Raw genomic sequence first — 21,057 nt, 5'->3', positions numbered from 1 at the left:
TTAACGCAGTACACGTAGCAAGGGTTTTTTAAATAATATAATAAATAAAAAGAAAACGGATAGAATAAAAAAAGAATAGAGCAAACTAGAGTTAGAGGTCTTTTTTTGCTTTTGTTAATTGTATAATAAATGAAAAGAAAACAGAATACAAAAATATTAGAAAGCTAGTGTTAGTTTTTTGCAAGTTTTAGTGCAAGTCTAAAAGGGACAAGTGTTTTTTTTTTAAAGAATAGAATTAGAATAGAGAGTGCTAGAGTTAGAGGGTCAAATAAAGATCGCAGAGATGTGTTTTTAGTCGATTCTTGAAGATGAAAATAATGAATCCAAATGTTCAGAATAATCACAGGGGTTTCTGTTTGTTCTTACAGTGGAGGGTAACAGTGCTGCCCACTCACTCTCCTGTAGAGGATGCACCTGGGAACCTCACAAAAGCACCTTGAAGCAAGTGTCCTCCCCATTTAACGGTTCCTAAGGACTAAAGTTAGTGTATATATAAAGAGCATTCATAATGTAAACATCTGTTAACATTCCTGTTAAAAATGGATGAGTTGCTCTCCTTATCTTAAACTACTGTAAATGACGAGCAAAGATGCAGTTGTTTTTGGATGATATAAAGCTCCTGTTTTCCATATGCACAAAAGGACGTCAAGAACAACCACCAAAGGGTTGTTTGTTATTCAGATGAGATATTGCTAATGCTAGGGGCTTGTTAGGACATCAAGGCAGTAGTGGGTACTACAGCGAAATCATTTGAGAAGAGAGCGATAGAAATTCACTAAACTGAGCAACATTTCATCTGACCGCAAATGGCAAGTACTATCCACTTTGTATTGATTGCCGATGTCAAAAGTAACATTGCCATAACATATGTGTGTGTTTTCTTTACAACACATTATCTCATAATCATAAATCTGTTTTATGGGTAATGCTGTTTGTTGCTTGTTAAATGATCTGCCTTTTTGGAGAAAACAACCTCACAGAAAAAAGCAAACACATGACCTCTACCAAACAAATTGAGATTATGTTATGGATTGCAATCAAAAATAAATTCAGATCCCTACCATGCACAAAAAGTTGTTATAAAAAGCTGTTCTAGATCATACTTGCACTCATAAGAGGCCTACATTTCTGATATAAGCATTAAAGATTTTCAAATGGTTTTTGAATTGAAAAAAAAAAGATATCACTAAAAATAAAATAAAAATAATACCCGATAAGAACCTACAGATACCTTGATCTATAAGACTATTAATTTTCTTGTAAATAACTTACAAACAGCAAAAATTGGTAAGAAAAATCAACCATCTCAGATGTATAATGTACCGTCTTAAGATGACGTATAAAATCACAATCACCATCAATCTTTAAAACATTTTACTCCTGAAAGTAAAAGCCATGTACACAGTAAAAATTTGTAGAACATGCCATATAAATATGTATAATTCAGAGTGACAAAGAGACTCAAAGTAGCGTCCAAATGAACAAGGTTCAAAAAATCTTACGCCGTTACCAAAAGCAAACATACGCTAAAAGCATTTTATTTTAAAATGGGCAAGTTTGTCTAGGAAAATTAAATAGTTTTGACTAGCTTTCTTTAGAGCAAAGCAAAACTATCTAAATATGAATGTTGTCAATTTTTAACTACGTATAAAAAGTGATGGTAAAAGAAAACAGAAATTCAACAACATTGTTCAAAGTCCAAAGGCCTATGGCCTAGCTAAACGTCAAGTTAAAACACAGGACATGAGTTTGTGGACCATTATAATAAAACAAACGGTTGATGGGATCTATTGTGGCCTTTGTACATCAGGTGTGCCATTAAATTGTTGTCCATGATACAGAAACGTGGTCCTGGAATTTAGCTACATCTCCAAACACAGAGAACAACCCCCAACTTCAGCAGAACTGCGGAAACAGATTGAATAGAGACAGCGTTAATTAAATATTCATCAATGGATACAACAAAATAAAACAGCAAAAGGACATAACATACCTTCCACCTATTTCCACATTCAGTGCAGAAGACGAATGTTGTCATCGGTTCATCAGCACTTCGAGTTTGAACCTAAAGAAAGTTGTGTGTTTACAAAATGTACATGTATATAAAAAAAAACTATACCAATATTCATAAAACAGTGTGTATGATTACCTGGGTGTAGGTACACTTCTTCTTTTTGCACTTGCCACAAGTGAACAGGTCAGTCTGGGTGCCGCCAGAAGTGGCCACCTGGTGGTCCCTGATGGCTTCTTTGGTCAGATTCTTCCGCATCTCCTTTAGCTCATCGCTTGCCATTTCCTGTTGGATTTAGATTTCCATACTATCAGTATGAGAGAGAACATGTTCCAATAATTACTACAAACTGGTTGTCACTCACCTCTGCTGTCATTTTTGCTATGCGGTCTGGACTCACATTCCCACATAGCACATTCCTTCTCAGGTTGGGGTTCTTTGCATCCTTAAGATTGGAGATTCGGCTTCGTACACGATTCTTGTATTTCATATCAGTATTTTTGAACTCCGAAAAGATACGTGCAAGCTGGTCAAGGAAATGCGTGTGAAATTTAGTATGCTGACAACTAGTATTTTTTAGACTTCGCTCACATTTCAATAACAATTGCTACTTTTTGGGATGAATATGAAAAAGATATATTCTTCAATCTGAGCTCCAAGTTCATCGCAGTCAGCACCAATCGCAATGTAATCATCTAAAAGAAAAACAAGACAACACTTAAACCATTTTTAAAAATGATTAAATTTATATATTATAGACCAATGGACCTTTTTCACATTTCTGGGTTTCTCAGCAGCGGAAGTCATCATAGTTGGGTTAACCTGAAGAGCAGTGAATGGGAGAGTACCACAAATATATTTTTTGCATTCCCATTTGCTCAAATAGCAAAAGAAAAACTCCACGATAGTGTTTTCATGACTTTCAATAAAAGGAAAAAAAATTGAGAGACTGATAACGGCAGTCAGAAGAGAGAACGATGTCAAATTTACCATCCCTCCCATAGACGCTGCATTAGAAACACCCTTGCATTAGCGTTAATTGTTTTTTTGTAATTTGATGCAAAAGTGATTTAATACAAAGAATAGTGTTATAAATGTACATACATTCAAAAAAAACAAAAAAACAAATATGAAAAACTTTCGAGGATTTACGATGCTGATGACCGTTAAAAGCGTCATCACAGTCTTGTGAAAAGGGTCCATTATCAATCATTTCTTAATTATTAATAACCGTTAAATGAGCATTAAAGTATTTCATGTATTTTGCACCATCACTGAAGTTTGAATGTTATGAATTATTTATAACAAAATTAGTAACAAGTCTAAATACACTTGGCAAGACACTGTATATGGTAACTTAACAAGGAGAAAAATATGCGCACAGAAACATTGCCTGCCATGACTTGCCTCCTGTTTGCAAAGCACTTGACAGCATCTCCCTGCACTTGATACGGACCGAGTCAGATGTACCTGGTGCTCGTGGGAAAGTGGCTATCAATGTGTTGGTTGTAACATCGACAGACTCACTCTTACTGCTAGAATTACTGCTTGAGCTGAGAGAGAAGAAATAACAAGATAAAGGAAAAAGGAACAGAGGGTGAGAAAGCTCGATAAAGCCGTATTTAGGGCCTAAGATCAAGAACGATGTGATTATTAAATTCCATAATAATTTTATGACCATTAACATGGTCTTGGTACCTCTCCTCTCTGGGCTCCGGGCTGGCTTGAGATGGTGAAACCACTGGTGTTGTGCGTTCCTTCTTTTTCTCTTCAGAGTTCTTTTCGGCAGCAGGTTCATCTGGATGTCAAAACCACTCGTTAAACATTTCATCAGTGTAATACTAACAATGATCAGAAATTGGCCTATATACTGTATATCTGTGTGGTGACTCAAAAACTTGTACAAAAGGAAACCTGCAGTTGCTACCACATACAGGCAATTAATGGTATTACAACAACACATACCAATACTGACTTATATTAATGTTAGTCAAGAAACTAAAAGAGAAGCTTGAAATGAATTATACAGTTTTATACATTATATTATACACAAAGCCCAGGAAAGTATTTTGACAAATAAGACCCACTTTTAAAAATGTGTGTGCAGTGCAATATCTGGTTTAATATTTGATTTCTAAAATAACGGAATTGATACTTTAATTGCAGCTAAAGTGTATAAATTAGATATAAACATGCAGATTCTTACGACCTCTTAATGACCAAGAAACTAAATATGGGCAATTCAACCAAACTATAAAATTGGAGGGAAAACTTGTGTGAAATGCTTAAAATACACTTTTTGCTTACACATAGATTTAAATGAAAATGCCAATGTTATTTCTTGATTAGGGATGCACCGATCCGATACTCGGTATCGGTAACGGCTCCGATACTAGCATTTTCTGCGGATTGGGTATCGGTCAGACGAGACTGATCCAAATCCGATATTGTGAGTATACTATTCTGTGTTTATTAAGCCCCACGAAAGGCACAAACACTTTATAAAGTTTTTGTGCACTATATTCTAAGTGTTCTGAAGCCGTTCCCTAGTTTAATGTGAGGTACAGATGAATATTTAAGTCAAGTTCATGTAAACTCTGCTCTCCGCTGCGACTGTCTGTCATCCTCCATTCAGCATTCAAACTGCATGTCGCGTTCGTTGCACAGATTTAATACACTACGCATTAATATCTCTTCACTTTTTACTTTGAACATTTTTATGCTGCGTGCTGTCACTTTATGTTGCTTCAAGCTAATCATTCTGCTCACGGGATGCGCATAAGCGCTTCGCTCTGTATTGAGCCTTTCATATTATAATACTTTTGCACAATGAAAGATTATTAATAGCCATTCTTGTTCTGTCCTATCTATCATATGTCGCTGCCTCCATTACTGTGCTATACATTTAAAAGAAATGTCTTTTAATTTGTAGTGTATATATATATATATATTGTTTTTAATGAATGTATTTTACAACAATACAAAGAGCAATGTAACATTTTACCAGATTTAGTCCTACACTTATTCACTTATATTTGTTCCCCACTAATGTTATTTCACTAAATGTTTAGATTTTATAAAATTATTGTGCACTCATGATTTTTCTAGAATAACTTTTGCTGCTGAATTATTCACTAACCTAGTTTATAATACTATTTTTGTCAGATTATTATTATATATTTTTTTCATTTGTTATTTTTCTTTAAAAATGAAGTTGTCTATATTTCGTAGATTGTGTTTAACAGACAAAAAAGTGATGATCAGGTAAACTCACTGAGGTGTAGAAATTCTACGTTGATTAAAAAAAAAAAAACAGTGCTGGTATTGGATCAGTATCGGCCGATACTCAGAATTTTTGGTATCGGATCGGTTCTGAAAAAAATGGTATTGGTGCATCCCTATTCTTGATTACACTTACCCAGCAGTTTCTTCCAGGACTTGATCAAGGACTTGGCCAGTGAGGTCACTTCATCGTCTGTGCTCTGCTTGCGGATGGCATTTACCGACATCCCGATCCTCGTAGACTGTTCATGAGAAAAGCAGAAGAAATTTCTCGTTAAATTGTATCGGAGTACTGAAGCATGAATGATGAGCAGTGAACAACAGAGTAAACATACCTGCAGAAGCTCCAGGGTCATGGGTATATTCTTTAGTTCCTTTAGTAAGTCCAGTGCACCAGCCTAATAATAAAAAAAAAACACTACTCACTAAAATACATTACATTATGATACACTGATAGACACAAACTTTATGGAAACTTTAATTATACATAAGCATGTTTACAGAAACGTCAACAGAAGCAACTATGTAGCATAACATCTAATTAGCATAACATCACTTTTACCGACACGATCTGGGTAAAACCTTGCTTTATGATATATTCATAAGCATACTGAACGCCAGTCAGTTTGTTTTCCAGAAGAAATCAGTAGCATTACTGCCTCCCGCTGACTGACCCTGTGCATTTATCCGCGCTAACAACAGCTAATGTTGCTAATTTCCCCGCTAAGCGTTGAGTTTCTTAAACAATAAACTAAACCACTATATAATTTTCTCACTTAAGCATTAACCACTAAATCTATTAAAAAAAACAGGTCCCCAGTTTCTCTATAGATGATGAAATCAGTTCTTCTTCATGTATATAGCTGTTAGCTTGCTACGTAGCCTCGTCTGGTCCGACTGGGAATTCATTCATGACAAGACACCTCACCCCGTTCTTCTTCTGTGCCATTTTATCCATCTTTTTTGCGATCCGGATGATCTCTTCCTCTTCTTTCTTACCCATTATTGATGTTTAGTGGTAAATGTTAAATTTAAACGGAGTTTAAATGTAAAAAAAAAACCGTAGAGGCACACGCGAACACGCCACTCAACCGGCGGCGAACGCAACAGCTCTGGCAGGAAGGCGTTTCTATGAAAAGCCCAGACATCGCTAATCAAACCATTCACTAGCAGCGCAGGCAAGACTAATCGAAGAAACGAACGCGCTACACACTGGAAGCGTTCTGAGTTAATGTTTTTAATCTAGTTTATCCTTACAACCACTTGAAATTACAGACATAAGTGATTCAAATGTTATGCACAAGATGTAAAATATCTTGAGCCATATGGTATGGAGCGATTTGGCAGTGATTTGTGCTGAAAGTACCCTGTGGTGAGATTCCAGTAACCTCTGTGTGCAACACTAGAGCGCGCTCGTGCTCATTTTACTACAACGGCTGACACAACATAACAACAACAGGTTTTGCAGTCGGATAAGGTGGCACTGGCAATGTATTTATACTCAGTTAGTGGGGATATATCTCTAAACCAGTTCTTTTGGTGCGCATTTCGAATTATATCGGTGTAGTGGTAAGCTATAGGTTTGTTGTGTGCCTCCAAATGTTATTAATGCACAGAGGCCGACTCGAAGATATTAGTGGGTGCTGAAAATGAGAAGCAAAATTGTGGAAACTACAGAACATAATTATGTTGTCTGTGTTAGTCTGATACCTATCACAGTAGTTTGCTTGAATGTATAAGGAGCCATATTGGCCTAAATTGTCTTCCTGACAAATCAGCAGGATTTCAAAGCTCAACGCTTGGCTTGAAAATTTCAGACTTTCATGCCGGAAGGTTTATCATAGCAGCATCATTAATTATAACAGACAGAGAAATAGAATGAAGAAAGAAGTGAGTCAGTTTAATAGATGGAAGTTAGTTGTTCTAAAATTTAATTTGAGATTTCAATAAATAAGTAGGTGTGGCCTTATATCAACATATTCTTGGTATATGACACGGTGAAAGAAATAAAACTTTATCTAAATATGTCTTTTGCTATCAATAGTATATTGGTCCTGGTGTTTGTAACACTGGTTTATATATAATTAACATAATTATACATAATTTAGTCAGTCACTAAATGCTCTTTGCTCTTAATGTTATTGATGTAATTTAAATGCACTTTGTCACTCTCTCTTTCCCAGTGCTTGCTTGTTATTAAATAAAATCCCATGTCTGTCTTACTCAGCACCTTGCATGTGTGCAAGCCTCTAATCCTTAGAGATCAAGACAACGTGATTCCACATCCAGAGAATTTATTTTGCTCTAACACCTACATGACCAACAAAATCAATAATTATTATGGCACGTTTTGATAATGACAACTAGAATGTACCTTATACTGCTCTGAAATTCAACTACAGTAGTTAGGCTATAGAATAGAGTAAGAGCTTGATCAGTGAGCAAAACTGTTCACTGAAACCAAACTGCTTGAAATTTCCCTAGAAACACTGCAAGGCTAATCTCCACCCCATGCTGATAAGGAAATCCTATAAAACTATCTGAGACATGACGGGGAGCCTTGAGATTACTAACTGCTGAATATCAATGAACAAACATTGCACAATGTCTCATTATGAAGAAAAAATTAATAAAAGTTAAAGAATGAACAGATTCAGCAAGTAAAGTCCATTCTTTTATTCTGTACATATCCATATCTCATGCTGTTTGATTCATGTGATACAAGATTAGCATCTCCCCAGATGTAATGCATTATGAACTGGTGTTGCTCTGCTGTAAACCAATCACAATCACAATATTCCTGCTGTGCTTCCGTAGTCACAGTTACGCTCCCACTGAGAGACACATGCTTTACCAGCTGAGACTTCCCTTTCCCTTATAGTCAGCTACAGCATAAAACCTCTCCACTTCACCCCACTCTAATCCCTATTAACAGAGGCCTTAAATCTGCTTATATCTCTGCAAGAAATTAGAAACACCTTCGCCCATCTGCTGAATATCACACACAGCAGAACAAATACTTCATATCTCATTATGTTTAAGTGAAAACCACTAAAACAGTGTGTACAAATGTAATTTGCTTAGTTGATTATACAGTCAGGTGAGACAAAGATGCAGGTATTATGCTATATAAACAGTTGAGATCAGCCGAAAGGTTTGCGTGGAGGTTGTTGCTTAACTTAATATATTCATTCAGTATCACACTTACTGTTATTATGGTTATCAGTACTGTACTGTTAGAAACCTCATAGGCTAAATATGCAGTTTAATTATATGTTAGTGCAAATGCGTAGATTATACAAACAACAAGTTTCAAAATGTTCTGTTTTTACATTTGTTTTAATAGATGAAGGCTTACAATGATAGTATTCTTGATGCTCTTTCTCTAAAATGCTGTTTAATCATGACCAAAGATTACACAAATCGACCTTGATGCCTGCCGTCCCAAAATAGCCTTGAGCGTTGTTCATAATCTCTTCAGTTGATGGACAACAAACTCGCCAACTCAACCCTCCTGAAAATGTGAAATAAGGTAGGATGAGTGGCTTCAAATATTTGTGTTTTTATCTAAATAGTAGCATAAAAACTAGTTACATGTTCTGTATATTTTTAATGTTTATATTGATACATTAACCTGCTGTAGAAAGTGTGTGCTAATCATAAGATATTATACAGTATGGTGTTTGTTTTAAGAGACATTGTATGGATTGAATTTGCAGCAGATTAGAAAGTGATTACTATGAGCTTTATATACATGTGCTTTTGAATCAAGGTTTCTAGAACATGTTTTGTGGCTGTTATGCAGTAGTTTACCGCAAAGAAAAATTCTCGTGGAACATGATTTGTCAATTGAATGAGGCTGTCCGTGCCACACGGCAAAGCAATCTGTATAAAGATGACGTTTTCAGATAGAATTCAGTACATTTTAGAACTAGTGACCTGTTCCCATATTTCTTTAGTGAGTTCTTTTTAAGATCAACATAAAAATATACATTATTTGTTTTTATCTATACTTAGTTTAAGTTTAGTTCTGTAAATATTAGCATTAGCATTTGTTCATTGACTCCCATTCTTATACCGGACCATGTTAAGCTAACATTCCTGAGCAAACTCTTCTAGTCCTTAAGAGAGGCCATTTCTCTGTTGACTGCAAGAAGCCATTTCATTAATGACTATGATGAAAAATTGAAAACCATACCTGAAAGACGAATGTAGCTGTTGCTGCTAATGAACTACAGATTGATTTTTCTAATGCATCTGTAGTTGTAAGAATTGCAAAGTATAAAGACTTCATTACAAAGAGCATATCACATAATTTAAAGGTTTTGTTTTGTTGTCATCAGCTGAAAGTCCCCCAGAGTACATTCATTTACAAAAACACTTGTTTTATGAGTGACAAAGTGAATTTGGAAGCAATTTCAGTACGGTAGAATTAAACCTAATGGGACACTGATAGAACAGAACAATGTTATGGCATACAATTCCTAATTTATATTTTTATTATGCACAATGAAAAAGAAAAACCCTGTGATGTTGAGAAAAGTCATATTAAACTGGAATTTTTTTTACTTTTTTTTTATTTAACTCTTGTTTTTTTTCAGTATTTCTTAATATGAGCACAACACACCTTAATGATGCACCCCATCCCGACATATCCTTGGGGAGTGTGCAGACATTGGTCTCCAGATCACTACACCCCCAACCAGACCCCATTACTACTAAGAGGGTATGTTTCTACAAGAGTGGGGACCCTCAGTTCACAGGGCACCGGATGGTCATCAACAGCCGCACTTTTAAAACCTTTGATGCCCTTCTAGATGCCCTCTCCAAGAAAGTGCCTCTGCCATTTGGGGTAAGGACCATCACGACACCCAGGGGAACACATGTTGTCCACACCCTTGATGATGTGCAGGATGGGGGCTCTTATCTGTGCTCAGATCAGAAGAAAGTCAAGCCTTTTAACTTGGATGAGGTCCATAAGAGACAGGTCCCTTGGAACACTACCAGACCTGTCAGTGCGGGACGTCAAGCACGCAGAGAACTGGTCCGGCAGCTAGTAAAGAGAAATGAAGTGACCACAAGGGCAGGAAAAATGGCAGAAAACACAGTAGTGGTACGAACAACAAAAAGACTGACGGTGTACAAAAACAGGGATCCGAGTATGAAGCGAGTAGTTGTTCTTCATAGAAGAACAGCCCCAAGTTTTGAAGCCCTTTTGGATTATCTTTCTCAACTGATGCAGTTCCCAGTTGTGAAGCTTTACACAGAAGATGGCAGAAGAGTAAGTATATCATATTTACATTTAGTTATTTAGCAGACGCTTTTATCCAAAGCGACTTAAATGAGGACAATAAAAGCAGTGAAAACTAACAAAAGAGCAACAATATATAATATACAATATATACAATATATAACAGAGGTGTGACATGCGTTCTTTTCGGCTCATTAAAGATTAATGATTAATCTTACAGCGGCATTTTGGATTAATTGTAGAGGTTTGATAGAAGTGGCTGGAAGAGATCATATATATAATGGTTTTCCTAATTAAAATTATAGGAAACATTGGTAACTGGCAGCTAGTTAAGAATCTGAAGTGCTAACACTATGGTTAATCTCAGGAGTAACTGAAATCATTTTTCTCTATTTCACACATCACTGTGCCCTTAAAAAAGTATGAATTTCTTTTAAAAAAATCATCAATGTTTTCTAAAAAATAAGTACATTAAATTTGATGCATTTTATGTAAACACTCAATTATACTACTATATCTTTGACTAACAGAAAATAAACTAAAATGCAGTGATATTACACTGTAATGCTTTGGTTTTGTACAAAAGATTTTAGCACTGTTTAACGGCTGTTTTGCAATACCTGTCTTGAAACATTTTTGAGACAGTTTTGCTTTGCCTTGTCATTGAATGTTTAGTCTATTAGGTATGTTTTGTGCAAGATTTAAATCTTTTTAGCTTCAAAGTATACCATGTCTTTGTTCGTTACAGTCATTCCGTCAATCCTTGATGTACTAAGCCATGATGTTTTAATTCTTACCCCCAGCTGTGAGAGTACACTATAATCACTCTTGTCCCTATGGTGTCTTGAGGAATGTCACACACATGACTGACTAAAGCTTATGTTAGCTGTCAAACTTATGTCCTAAAGTTTCTGAAAAAATGAAAAATGTTATTTACTGGATGCACATAAGTTTCTGTTCTATTTATAGGTTGAGGGACTTCCTGCCCTCATCTTGTGCTCTGGGATTGTTGTGGCAGCTGGTAACGAACCCTTCAGAACAGGAATCTACAATCTCCAAGCTCCCACTAAAGTCCAGTCAAGGATATATGAATCTTTGCATCCAACACAAACTGAGACACTACTACGTAAGCCAAAATTATTTTATTTTTTATTTTTTTATTATAAATTTTTTAGCACTTTGCTTTACTTTTCAAGTTTAATTGATGATGTTTTTTCTCTTTTTTCCCCTTGCCATCTTCCATCTTCTGTCTTCTAATAATATCGGATCATTCATCCATAAGAAGAAAAAAAGATTCCAGCTGGAACTATTTCAAGATCAAGGAATTTCTCTTTATCTTCTGAGAGGTTCCTTGTAGAGCAGATCAATAAGTCACTAAATGGAAATCTGACAGAGCACAATAGGACAAATAATGAATCAATGGAAACCGAAGGCAGTCAGCCAGTGGGATCAGATGAGATGGAGACCTGTGACTGTACGGATGGTGTGGAGCAGAGGAATTACCCCATTATGCCTACCGAAGACGACATTGAAAAATCATTTCGGGTCAATGAAGATGGCAGCATGACAGTGGAGATGAAGGTGCATCTTACTATAAAACAAGAGGAAATGATCCACTGGACAACTACACTGAGCCGCATTTCCGATAATAACCAGAAGAGGACAGTGTGCAATTCCAAGCCACAATCAGGTGCAAACTCATTAGATGTAACCAATGACTCAGGCAAAGAGTCAAATGGACCTCACAGCCTAGATTCTAAAGAAATCAATACACTCGCTAACAAATCTGTAGGATTCATCAAAGAAGAAAGGGAACATTATGGCAGTGATACATCATCTGAAAAGCCCAAGTCCATCTATAGAAGGCTACCCACTCCAGGTCCCAGACAACAAAGAAAAGAGGCCTCAGTCGAAAACATCAAAACCGTTTCAGAGACTGAAGTTCAGGAGAGTACAGTAGGTGCGTACTCATACATGGAGCGAACTGCACAGGGAGAGCTGACAGAGGGTTACTGTGTGGTTAGTCGCAACAGTAGCAGCAGCACAAGAACTGTGTCAAAACCTGGGAAGAGTGAATTGGGAGAGGTTAAGCAGAAAAAGTCTGACACTTCCTTTAGATCCTCAGGTGTTGCACAGATTCTTCAGCTACAAAACAATGGGACGATGGGAATAACAGAGACTGTGATGCACATATATGAATCACAAGGTACGTGTGACAATTACAATGCAAATACACAGGTGTATGTGGACAACAAGCCTGGATATCACACAAAAGCTTTGCCTCAAAGCAAGCCAGGCTCAACAGACTCAGGACCCCGTTCGTCAAGTAATGATTGCGATGTAGATCTCACTAGGCAGTCCACAAGTTCCAACTCCCAGGATGGTGGAAAATCCAATATGCTATCATTATCATCAGCCTGTTCAACACCTCCAAAAAAGACAAACAACAATCCATCCATCCTCACTGATGATGAAAAACAAACATTGGTTAAGGGAACGTCTGAAATGACTGAAAAGGAAATTATCCATCCAGCAGCAGCGATGGAACAAGTCTCTGATGATAAAAGCATTGTTAGTAATAAAAATAATACGCCAAAGTCCAAAAAATCAAAGAAAAGTACTTCTTCTGAATCATCTGGATTTGGGAGAAAAATAAGGGGCAGTGCTCCGGGGTCTTCAAAAGACCTCCAAATGACGTCAGACACACTAGGCCACACAGGATCAGAGAAAAAGACTGGCTCAGCAGAAAGTGACAGACGTGAACACAAAGCTGTAAGAGACAAAAGTAAGAAGACAAAAACATTTGAAAGTCCTCCAAAGATTAGACACTTTAATCTCAATACAGGGAATCAAAGTCGGTCAGATGAATATCTCAAGTTAAAAGATAAAACTATCAAAGACATTTCCCACAAAGTAAACACAAATGACCATGACTCTCAGGGGCCTAAACTAAAGAAGAATAGTTTAGACATTCAACCGCCAGCCCCAATAAAGAGGCTACCGAAACAAAGGTCAATGAATGGTGTCAGATCAAAAAAGTCCTCTAAACAAAAACAGGAATTGAGTGAAAGTGTATCATTGCCCGTGCTACAATTATCCTCCTCCAGTGTAAATCAGTACGTTGAAAGCTGGCTAAATAAAATTGAACCAGAATCCGTGCCCTACGATGATGAGACAAAGCATCCAGAGATTGTACCAAGAGCAGTATTCCAGATAGGGAGTGACTCCACTGATGGCTCTGAGATTAAAAGTGACCCTGAAAAAGATAGCGTAGATGTTGAAGGCCCTTCTCTAGAAGATAACGCTGACGAAAGGCCAACTTCTCGCCCACCTGTACAAATAATGTGTGAGGGAGAGCCAACCGAGCCACAAAGGCCGAGAGGATTTTGTAAATCGATGCCAATTTTGAGGGTACATTCTGAACAGGAGGGTCTGGTAAGAATGCACAAGTCATCTGAGAACTTGGCTCCTCCTGACCCTTCTGGGACATCACAAAGTACAGAGGTCATAGTTAGGTCAGGCATGAAACCGGTTTTGCAACAGTTGCGTTTGTCTGTTCAGTCCATCAAGCAGGCGTTGAGTCCGACCTGCTTAACACCTCTGGAAAGGGAAAAGTCAAGTAGCCTCCCGGATTTTTCCTCTCAGGTGGCCTCTGCCTTTGCGTCTCCCAAGAGAGTTCTTCTGTCTTTCTTGTCACTGATGACTCTGAGAGATGGACTTTCAGTCCTCTACAAAGATGAATCACAAGCCAGCAACTCTAATGTCTGTCCAGAGGCCCTGCAGGTAATGCAGTCCTTGGAAAAAATATCTAGTATTAAAGATGAAGATGAGCTAAAGGCCAGCTTGACCGGTCTTCAAAGTTCAACTTCATCCAAACTAAAACAAAGCTGGAGAGATTTCCAGGAGCAAAATGTCTTTGAAGAGAGTCCGCCGCTGTCACCAAGATTCTCAGAGCATGAATTTGCCGTAGAAGTGGACTTAGAAGGAGAAACAGAAGATCAGGTCAAACAGTGCAGTTTTAGAATAGAACAGTTATTGGATGAACTGAACATGCCTGAAGATCTTCACAGAGAGATTTCCTCTCTTGTTGAAGGAGAACTACAGTATTTTAATCAAGAAGACGTAATCAAACACGATGGTACCATCCGTGAAATTTCAGGTAAAGAAAAGGAAAATGAAGATGGCTCCTTAAGTGGTGGTTTAGAGAAAGCTGCTGACATGGAAGAGGAAAAGGAGAATATCGACCAAGACAATGACAAAACCAATGATGACATAACCAATGGTCAAATGGAACCAGAATCTCAGGAATTGTGTTTAATTCAAGCTCATTCCCCTGACTCAGAAACTATAGAAGAGGACATGGGTAATGAAGATTCTGGTATAGCAGTGCCCATTCAATCACCTGAGGGTAATGGTAGTGATTCAAGTAAAGCAGAGGTTTTAGAAACATCTGATAACAACCAGATGAATGCAGAGAACATGCAAGAAAGGGTAATGCATGAAGACTCTGAATCTGAAAACAAAGATAGTGAAGGAAATCGTTCTCCAACATCAGAACAACAAATAACAGATGTAGCTGTAGAAGAAGTTTCTGAGCTCTCTGATAACCAAGACAATATTTGTGAAAGAGAGGACAATGTAATGCCAGAGATTATAGAAGAACGACACACTGATGTAGAGGAGGAGGACATCATTCAGAACATCAGGGTAACTAGCAAACAATCAGATGCTTCAGAACCTGACGACACAAATGCCAAACACTAATGTTCAGCATCAGAAACTGAGTGTGTGCCATTTTCCGACAGAGAGGCAGCTGAGCTAAATGAGGACAATCAGCACAATACAGTTAAGGACTGCGTCAGAGAGGAAGCTGAACTTTCTGATTTTGAGGAAACAATTAGTGATGGAGGACATGAACAAGAAAACAAGTCCATCTCATCAGAATGTATTTCCATTCACTCAGAGACATCATCACCTCATCATGATACAGAGGGTGAATGTAGAGAGCAAACATCAGAATCATCCAGCCAAGAAGATGATCAGGTGATGTCTCCTGATGTCAAAGATGAAGATCAACAAGAAGATGTGCCAGAGATCTCAGAGGGTGAGGATCCTGATCCACACTGCAACAGCAGCCCTCAGTATAGTAGTAATGATGAAAATAGTATGACTCCTGAAGCTGAATACGAGAAAACACAACAAATTGAAAATGGGCTTGTGGAAGAACATGCCATTAATGAAGTGGACCATGAGAACTCAGACGTTTGTGAACGAGTAGATCCAGATGCTGAACCAGACTCTTGTACAATCTCTGATCCTGAGGTTGCGGATGAGGATGTGACAGAAACAAAGCAATACACAAGTGATTCCGAACCCTGCAAAGTACAGACATTAGAGGAAGGTAGTCTCACTAAAAAGGACAGTTCTGCTGAAGAATGTGATGTAGAAGAGGAAGACTTGGGTTCGCTTGATTCTTATGATAGTGTGAATAGTGTTAGACACTCTTGTACCGATAATAAAGATTCTGTGGAAGGGGAGTCATGCGGCAGTATTAGTACAAGTGAGCACCAGTTTGAGAAAGCTGAGAGTTTAGGTATGGAGCATGGCTATCATTATCTACTACATCCAACTGAGATTTCACAAGAGCTGCTAGACCTAATTCATTCGGCTTTGTTGTCCTCTACCCTGACTGTCACATGTGATTCAAATGGCAACCTCAGAATAGAGCCAGACAAACACAAAATGAGGGAGATGTTTATGGCTTGCCAAAAGATAGATAATCAATATGGTCAAAAATGTCTCCCGAGCCCAAATACATCAGATTTGTCTGATTATAGGCCTGAGACATCCGACAATGATGGGTACCAGTCGCAGGAGCTTTTTACCGAGAGTGGAGAAGAGGAGGCGGAGAGGTTACGTATCTTTCGAGAAATCATAAAAAGAAGTTCAGAGAAGCCAAAAAGAATAAACCATGTAAAAGAAAACGGCTTGATGAAATCGTCCACATGGATGACAACAAAACCCACTCCCAGTCCAAGTTTAAAAAGCAGCAGTCTTGTTTCTTTTCAGGATACAAAAAGCGCAATCCAAGAGACAGTATCCCACAGTAGATCGCCAAGCGATAAAAGTTAACTTGACAGAGATTCTGAGTCTGTACAGTGCATGGCTTTAAAAGACAACGTGGACTCTGGAGAGGGAGTGCTGATTGATAAAGGCAGGTGGCTTCTCAAGGAAAACCACCTCATCCGTAACTCTCCTCCTGAAACTATGGGAATGTACGGAAATGGAGACACCACATCAGCTGACACGGCACAGGACAACAGAAGTGAGGATTCAGCCTACCCATATTGTGAGAACCAAGCCTCGCCTCTGGCTGTAATATCCTCTTCTGAGCTGGAGGACATGGCTAAACCCCCTACACCGAAGTGTACGTACTTCAATATGGCACATAGCAGTGACTCTGATCCTCTCTTGGATGCCCAAAGTGTCAAGAATGGCAACGGTGGAGGGAACGCCAGGAGAAACAAGAAACTTAAGGTATCTCCGATGGGTGAGTCCTCTAAAATGTGGGCAAAGAAAAATGGAAGTATGTCTTCATTCGCATCAGTTGAGTTCAAACTGCCTGATGGGAAAGTTCATCCTCAGGAGGGGTCGGGATCTGGTACTAACAGATCTCAAAGTCAAGACAGCCGGAGAGTACAAGAGGAGGAGTCGAGGGAGGGTCTAAATCTCAGGTGTGGGCAACACTGCCCAATTCTATAGTTCAAAAGGGAAAATAAACCAGCTACAAGAACTTCTATTTAAGGTATTGTCAGATTTAATTTATTTGTAGTAGCTTATGTGCTTAAACTGTTTGAACAGCAAAATGTAAAGGCATACAGTCTTTAACTGCAGTGAAAAGACTTTAATTTACTCACTTTGGTGCCTGCTGATATTTAAGCTTTCAGTTGTAAACATTTGCCTGTTTTAAACAGTTTTGGGTTATTTCAGACATGTATTTTCATTTCACAAGGGCTATATTGCACAAATCATCTGATTTACTTTAATTTATTGAACTTCCTAAGTGGTATTTCTCATAGAGAAAAAGAAATGAACTTAATTGTTGCATTTGTTTCCTAATGTGGACCTGTCTCTTATGAGTGAAAAAACAATTACCTTTAGCCCTAAAATATGCTTGATTTTTTTCTCCCCCGAGAGATGTAGAGACTCCTAAGAAGGAATACTAAGATTAAAAAAAGAGTTATAATTCATAACATTGCATGTGCAAGTTTAAAACAGCATTGCAAAGTACCTTTTTTGAAGAGTGGTCTGCTGAATGACCTCTCAAGATGTGTTGCCATACTCTTTGAGTGGTCCGTTGTTAACAAGTAACTATACAGGAAGTAATAGTTAGTACTACAGTACATTAACACTGAGCTTAATACTACTAACTAATATGGAAGCAAGATTAACTAAGCGGGAAGTAATAGCAAATTTAGGACAAAGGTAGTTCCTTATTAGATATTCAGTAATTACTAAAAAAAATATCCTCATTAAGAACTACTTGCTAACTATGGCCAGTTAATAAAGTATAACCAATGAATTACTAATCACAACAGTAACATTTCTAAAAACGTATTAAATTACTTGTAAAATTGATGTCAACCCCTCACTAATTACTCAAGTGTTACCTTGTCAGCCCGCAGGAACTACTAGTGATCTGGACCATTATTTTAAAGTGAAAAACACGTTAACAAGTTAAACAACTTAACCCGTCACTAATACTAAAGTGGGCTGACAAGGTTGAGTAGTGAGTAGTTAGTGAGAGGTTAACGTGTTTTTCACTTTAAAATAATGGTCCAGACCACTATTGGTTCCTGTGGGTTGACAAGGTAATGCTTGAGTATTTAGTGAGGGGTTGACATTGATTTCACAAGTAATTTATTAAGTTATTTAATATATTTTATATCTGACACATACTGTACAGCCATACATTTCTGTGAGGCCCTAGTGATATTCTAACAGACATGTTGTTTTGTGCTTAACACAATGCAGTCAATATTTTCATTAAGGATGCAAATGGTTTTTGACAAGAGACCATCATTGTTTATATTCATATCCTAAAGAGAAGTCTTTCCCAGGATACTGTCACTAAAGGTAGGTGTTTTGGAGTCAGAGAAGTATTGAACTGACAGTGAAAACAGCTCATAATAGTGAACTAATCCAATCATGGGCTTGTCAGCATCCCTTCATAATTATTTAAAATTTTAAATGAATTATTATCATTATTATTATTGTTATTCTGTGTTTAAGTTTGACAAAAACTACTCTGGAAAGAGTATAGTAGTCACAATCTCAACCTGTAGCCAACTTATTTGGGGGGATATAATATTCATAAATACGTTTCCACAAATAATGTCTAAATAATAATTGTCTAAAACAAGACAATAGTTTACTTTTAGACACGTTACTGTTGTGGTTAATAATTAATTGGTTTCTTTATTAATTGATCATAGTTAGCAAGTAGCACTCAATGTGGATATTTTTATTTAGTAACTACTGAATACCTAATAAGGAACTACTTTTGTCCTAAATTTGCTATTACTTACTGCAGTTAATATTGCTTCCATATTAGTTAATAGTATTAAGTTCGGTGTTAATGTGGTACTACCTATTATTTACTGCATAGTTATTTGTTAACAACAGGCCATTATTTTAAAGTGTTACCCCACATTTCGAAATGTCTTTGTATGGAAGTTCTCAGAAGTAATTTATACTGTTACTTCAACCAATGTAATTGGGATAGAATAGGATAAGAGTGAACAATGCTCTGTTGTCTGATATGTTGTGCCATTGTTGGTCCTGTAGATTCATGTTTTTCTTAGGTCACATGAAACACTGACAAACAATAGATCCATGGGTAAACCCATTTAGCAGTGTGTTACGTGTTAAATTGAAAATATTTATTATTTGAATTGGTTGATTATTTTCAGTTTTTTTTTTTTTTTGGTGTCTTTTACATTTAAAAAATGCAGTTTTTAATGCAGTATTAATATCATAGCACAATTTCCTCGGGGAAAAGCTGTCCAATGTAAAAATATGATGTACAACAATGAATAAGTGTATTGAAGGCAGCTGTCATCATTATCACATTAAATGTGATTCTTTTTATTGTGCTAATATCAAATAAAATTGCATCACCTCTACAAAGGATACATTTTATTAAACTGTATAGATTAATTTTATAATTAAATGAATACATTTTACAAAAAAAAAAAAGTATGAGAAATCACCAAAACATACTGAAAAGAGATTGAACAAACACCAAAGTACTGATTCTGTTAAAGATATTGACAGAATCAATAAATAAATGGATATAGACAGGGCTTGTTCTAAGAGGCTCCTGGATCTGGACAAATCAGCTTAGTTCTCAAAAAACTCTGTTGTTAAACAGTGCGGGGTTTAAGGAAATATTTTGTGTTGAAGGTCAAACAGCTATTAACTTTAAGTCCAGTGTATAATTGTTACATGCTCGCCTTATAATGTAATTATATCAGAGTCTAGACCATTTGATAATGCAAATGGATTTGATAATACAAATGGAGGTCTATGAATGGGGGAAAAATGTTCTTTATTCTGACTGGAAATATTGTTTGACCTCTAACTTTAAAATAAAAACAACCTACTGAGAAATAAATATTTGTTGATACGAGTTTGTGTCATGGCATTTTTCCTTGGGTGTGTTCCATGTTGGAATTAATTGTAAATAACAATAATAATAGTAAATAAAAATGGATATACTGAATTGTTTATGGAAAACACTGCGTTCAGTCCCAGACTATTCCCAGCATTTTGCAGCTGAGCTCCCAAAGTTTCTCAGCCATTTCATCATCTCTAGCAGCTCTGGTGCATCTTGAAGGTCTGCAGGTGCTGTAGAAAATGGGAAAGACAGAAAAAACAAACAAAACAAAAATCCATTATGGGATCCAGTCAGTTTATATCTGTTGCCTCTGCAACTGTATTTAATGCAGTATGACACAATTCAATACCTGTAGTAGCCACCACTCTCTTTGTCTAATTCTGGTTGCACTGCGCAGTAGATGGTAGTTTGTGCTCCCTGCACTGGGGTCTTTGTGAAAGGTCTGACAACCTTCCACATGATTAGAAGTCCGAGATTCATATGTCTTTTAAGGTCTGTCCGCACAATTCCTGGATGGACTGCATATGCTGTAACACCTGTGTCTGAAGATACAATTCACGATAGATCAAAAAGTACTCCCCTGGCACAAGTACCCATTAATTTTCCCATTTATTTAATCTTCCAGAATTTTTAAAGATCACTTACCCTTGAGTTTTTTGGCCAAGGAACGAGTGTAAAGAATATTGGCCAATTTACTCTGGCCATATGCCCTTCTACTGTGGTAATTCCTCTCACTATTGATATCATCAAGTGCTATTGTGCCCCAACTATGAGCCATGGAGGAAAGGTTAATGATTCTTGAGGGGGCAGATCTCTTCAGCAGATCAATCAGCA

The 21,057-nt window shown here is 37.2% G+C and overlaps 3 protein-coding genes across 4 annotated transcripts in view; 1 reads left to right on the top strand and 2 right to left on the bottom strand.

Moving 5' to 3' along the window:
• Positions 1–1,383: 1,383 nt before the first annotated feature.
• LOC107686041 (transcription elongation factor A protein 1-like) lies at positions 1,384–6,471 on the bottom strand. Its single transcript, XM_016482860.1, has 10 exons — positions 6,222–6,471; positions 5,629–5,691; positions 5,430–5,535; positions 3,710–3,809; positions 3,419–3,564; positions 2,650–2,706; positions 2,376–2,530; positions 2,150–2,296; positions 1,994–2,065; positions 1,384–1,905 (listed from the first exon to the last, which is right to left on the bottom strand). Exons 1-10 carry the CDS (start codon positions 6,294–6,296, stop codon positions 1,897–1,899), a joined length of 930 nt encoding a protein of 309 aa, XP_016338346.1. The 5' UTR covers positions 6,297–6,471; the 3' UTR covers positions 1,384–1,896.
• Positions 6,472–6,803: 332 nt separating this feature from the next.
• On the top strand, positions 6,804–17,602 carry LOC107686040 (oxygen-regulated protein 1-like). The gene is given in 5 exon segments (XM_016482859.1): positions 6,804–6,862; positions 8,707–8,825; positions 9,895–10,574; positions 11,514–11,670; positions 11,827–17,602. Coding segments are annotated over 3 exon segments (6,306 nt in total). The 5' UTR covers positions 6,804–6,862; positions 8,707–8,825; positions 9,895–9,905; the 3' UTR covers positions 17,307–17,602.
• A 2,149-nt stretch (positions 17,603–19,751) lies between these two features.
• Positions 19,752–21,057, bottom strand: part of LOC107686084 (retinol dehydrogenase 12) — a 3,447-nt gene continuing 2,141 nt past the window's right edge. Inside the window, exons 6-8 of one of the 2 annotated variants that reach the window (XM_016482922.1) lie at positions 20,869–21,057; positions 20,573–20,765; positions 19,752–20,453 (exon numbers count right to left, since the gene is read on the bottom strand). In XM_016482922.1, coding sequence (XP_016338408.1) covers positions 20,351–20,453; positions 20,573–20,765; positions 20,869–21,057 — 485 coding nt within the window. In that variant the 3' untranslated portion in view covers positions 19,752–20,350. The remainder of the gene's footprint in view (positions 20,454–20,572; positions 20,766–20,868) is intronic. The other variant, XM_016482923.1, reaches the window with a different exon arrangement.

The sequence above is a fragment of the Sinocyclocheilus anshuiensis genome, unplaced genomic scaffold, assembly GCF_001515605.1.
Source record: "Sinocyclocheilus anshuiensis isolate Anshui unplaced genomic scaffold, SAMN03320099.WGS_v1.1 scaffold930, whole genome shotgun sequence".
NCBI classification, from domain to species: Eukaryota; Metazoa; Chordata; class Actinopteri; order Cypriniformes; family Cyprinidae; genus Sinocyclocheilus; species Sinocyclocheilus anshuiensis.
The sequence above is the reverse complement of the archived record's forward strand: the minus strand, read 5'-3'. Positions and strand labels throughout refer to the sequence as shown.

Excerpts from the sequence above, each read along its gene's own strand:
- LOC107686041 (XM_016482860.1), bottom strand. The coding sequence starts at position 6,296 with ATGGGTAAGAAAGAAGAGGAAGAGATCATCCGGATCGCAAAAAAGATG. Across the intron at positions 5,692-6,221 it reads TGGCACAGAAGAAGAACGGG|GCTGGTGCACTGGACTTACT; the intron begins GTGAGGTGTCTT and ends TTTTATTATTAG. Across the intron at positions 2,531-2,649 it reads TGGAGCTCAGATTGAAGAAT|GTATCTTTTCGGAGTTCAAA; the intron begins ATATCTTTTTCA and ends ACCAGCTTGCAC.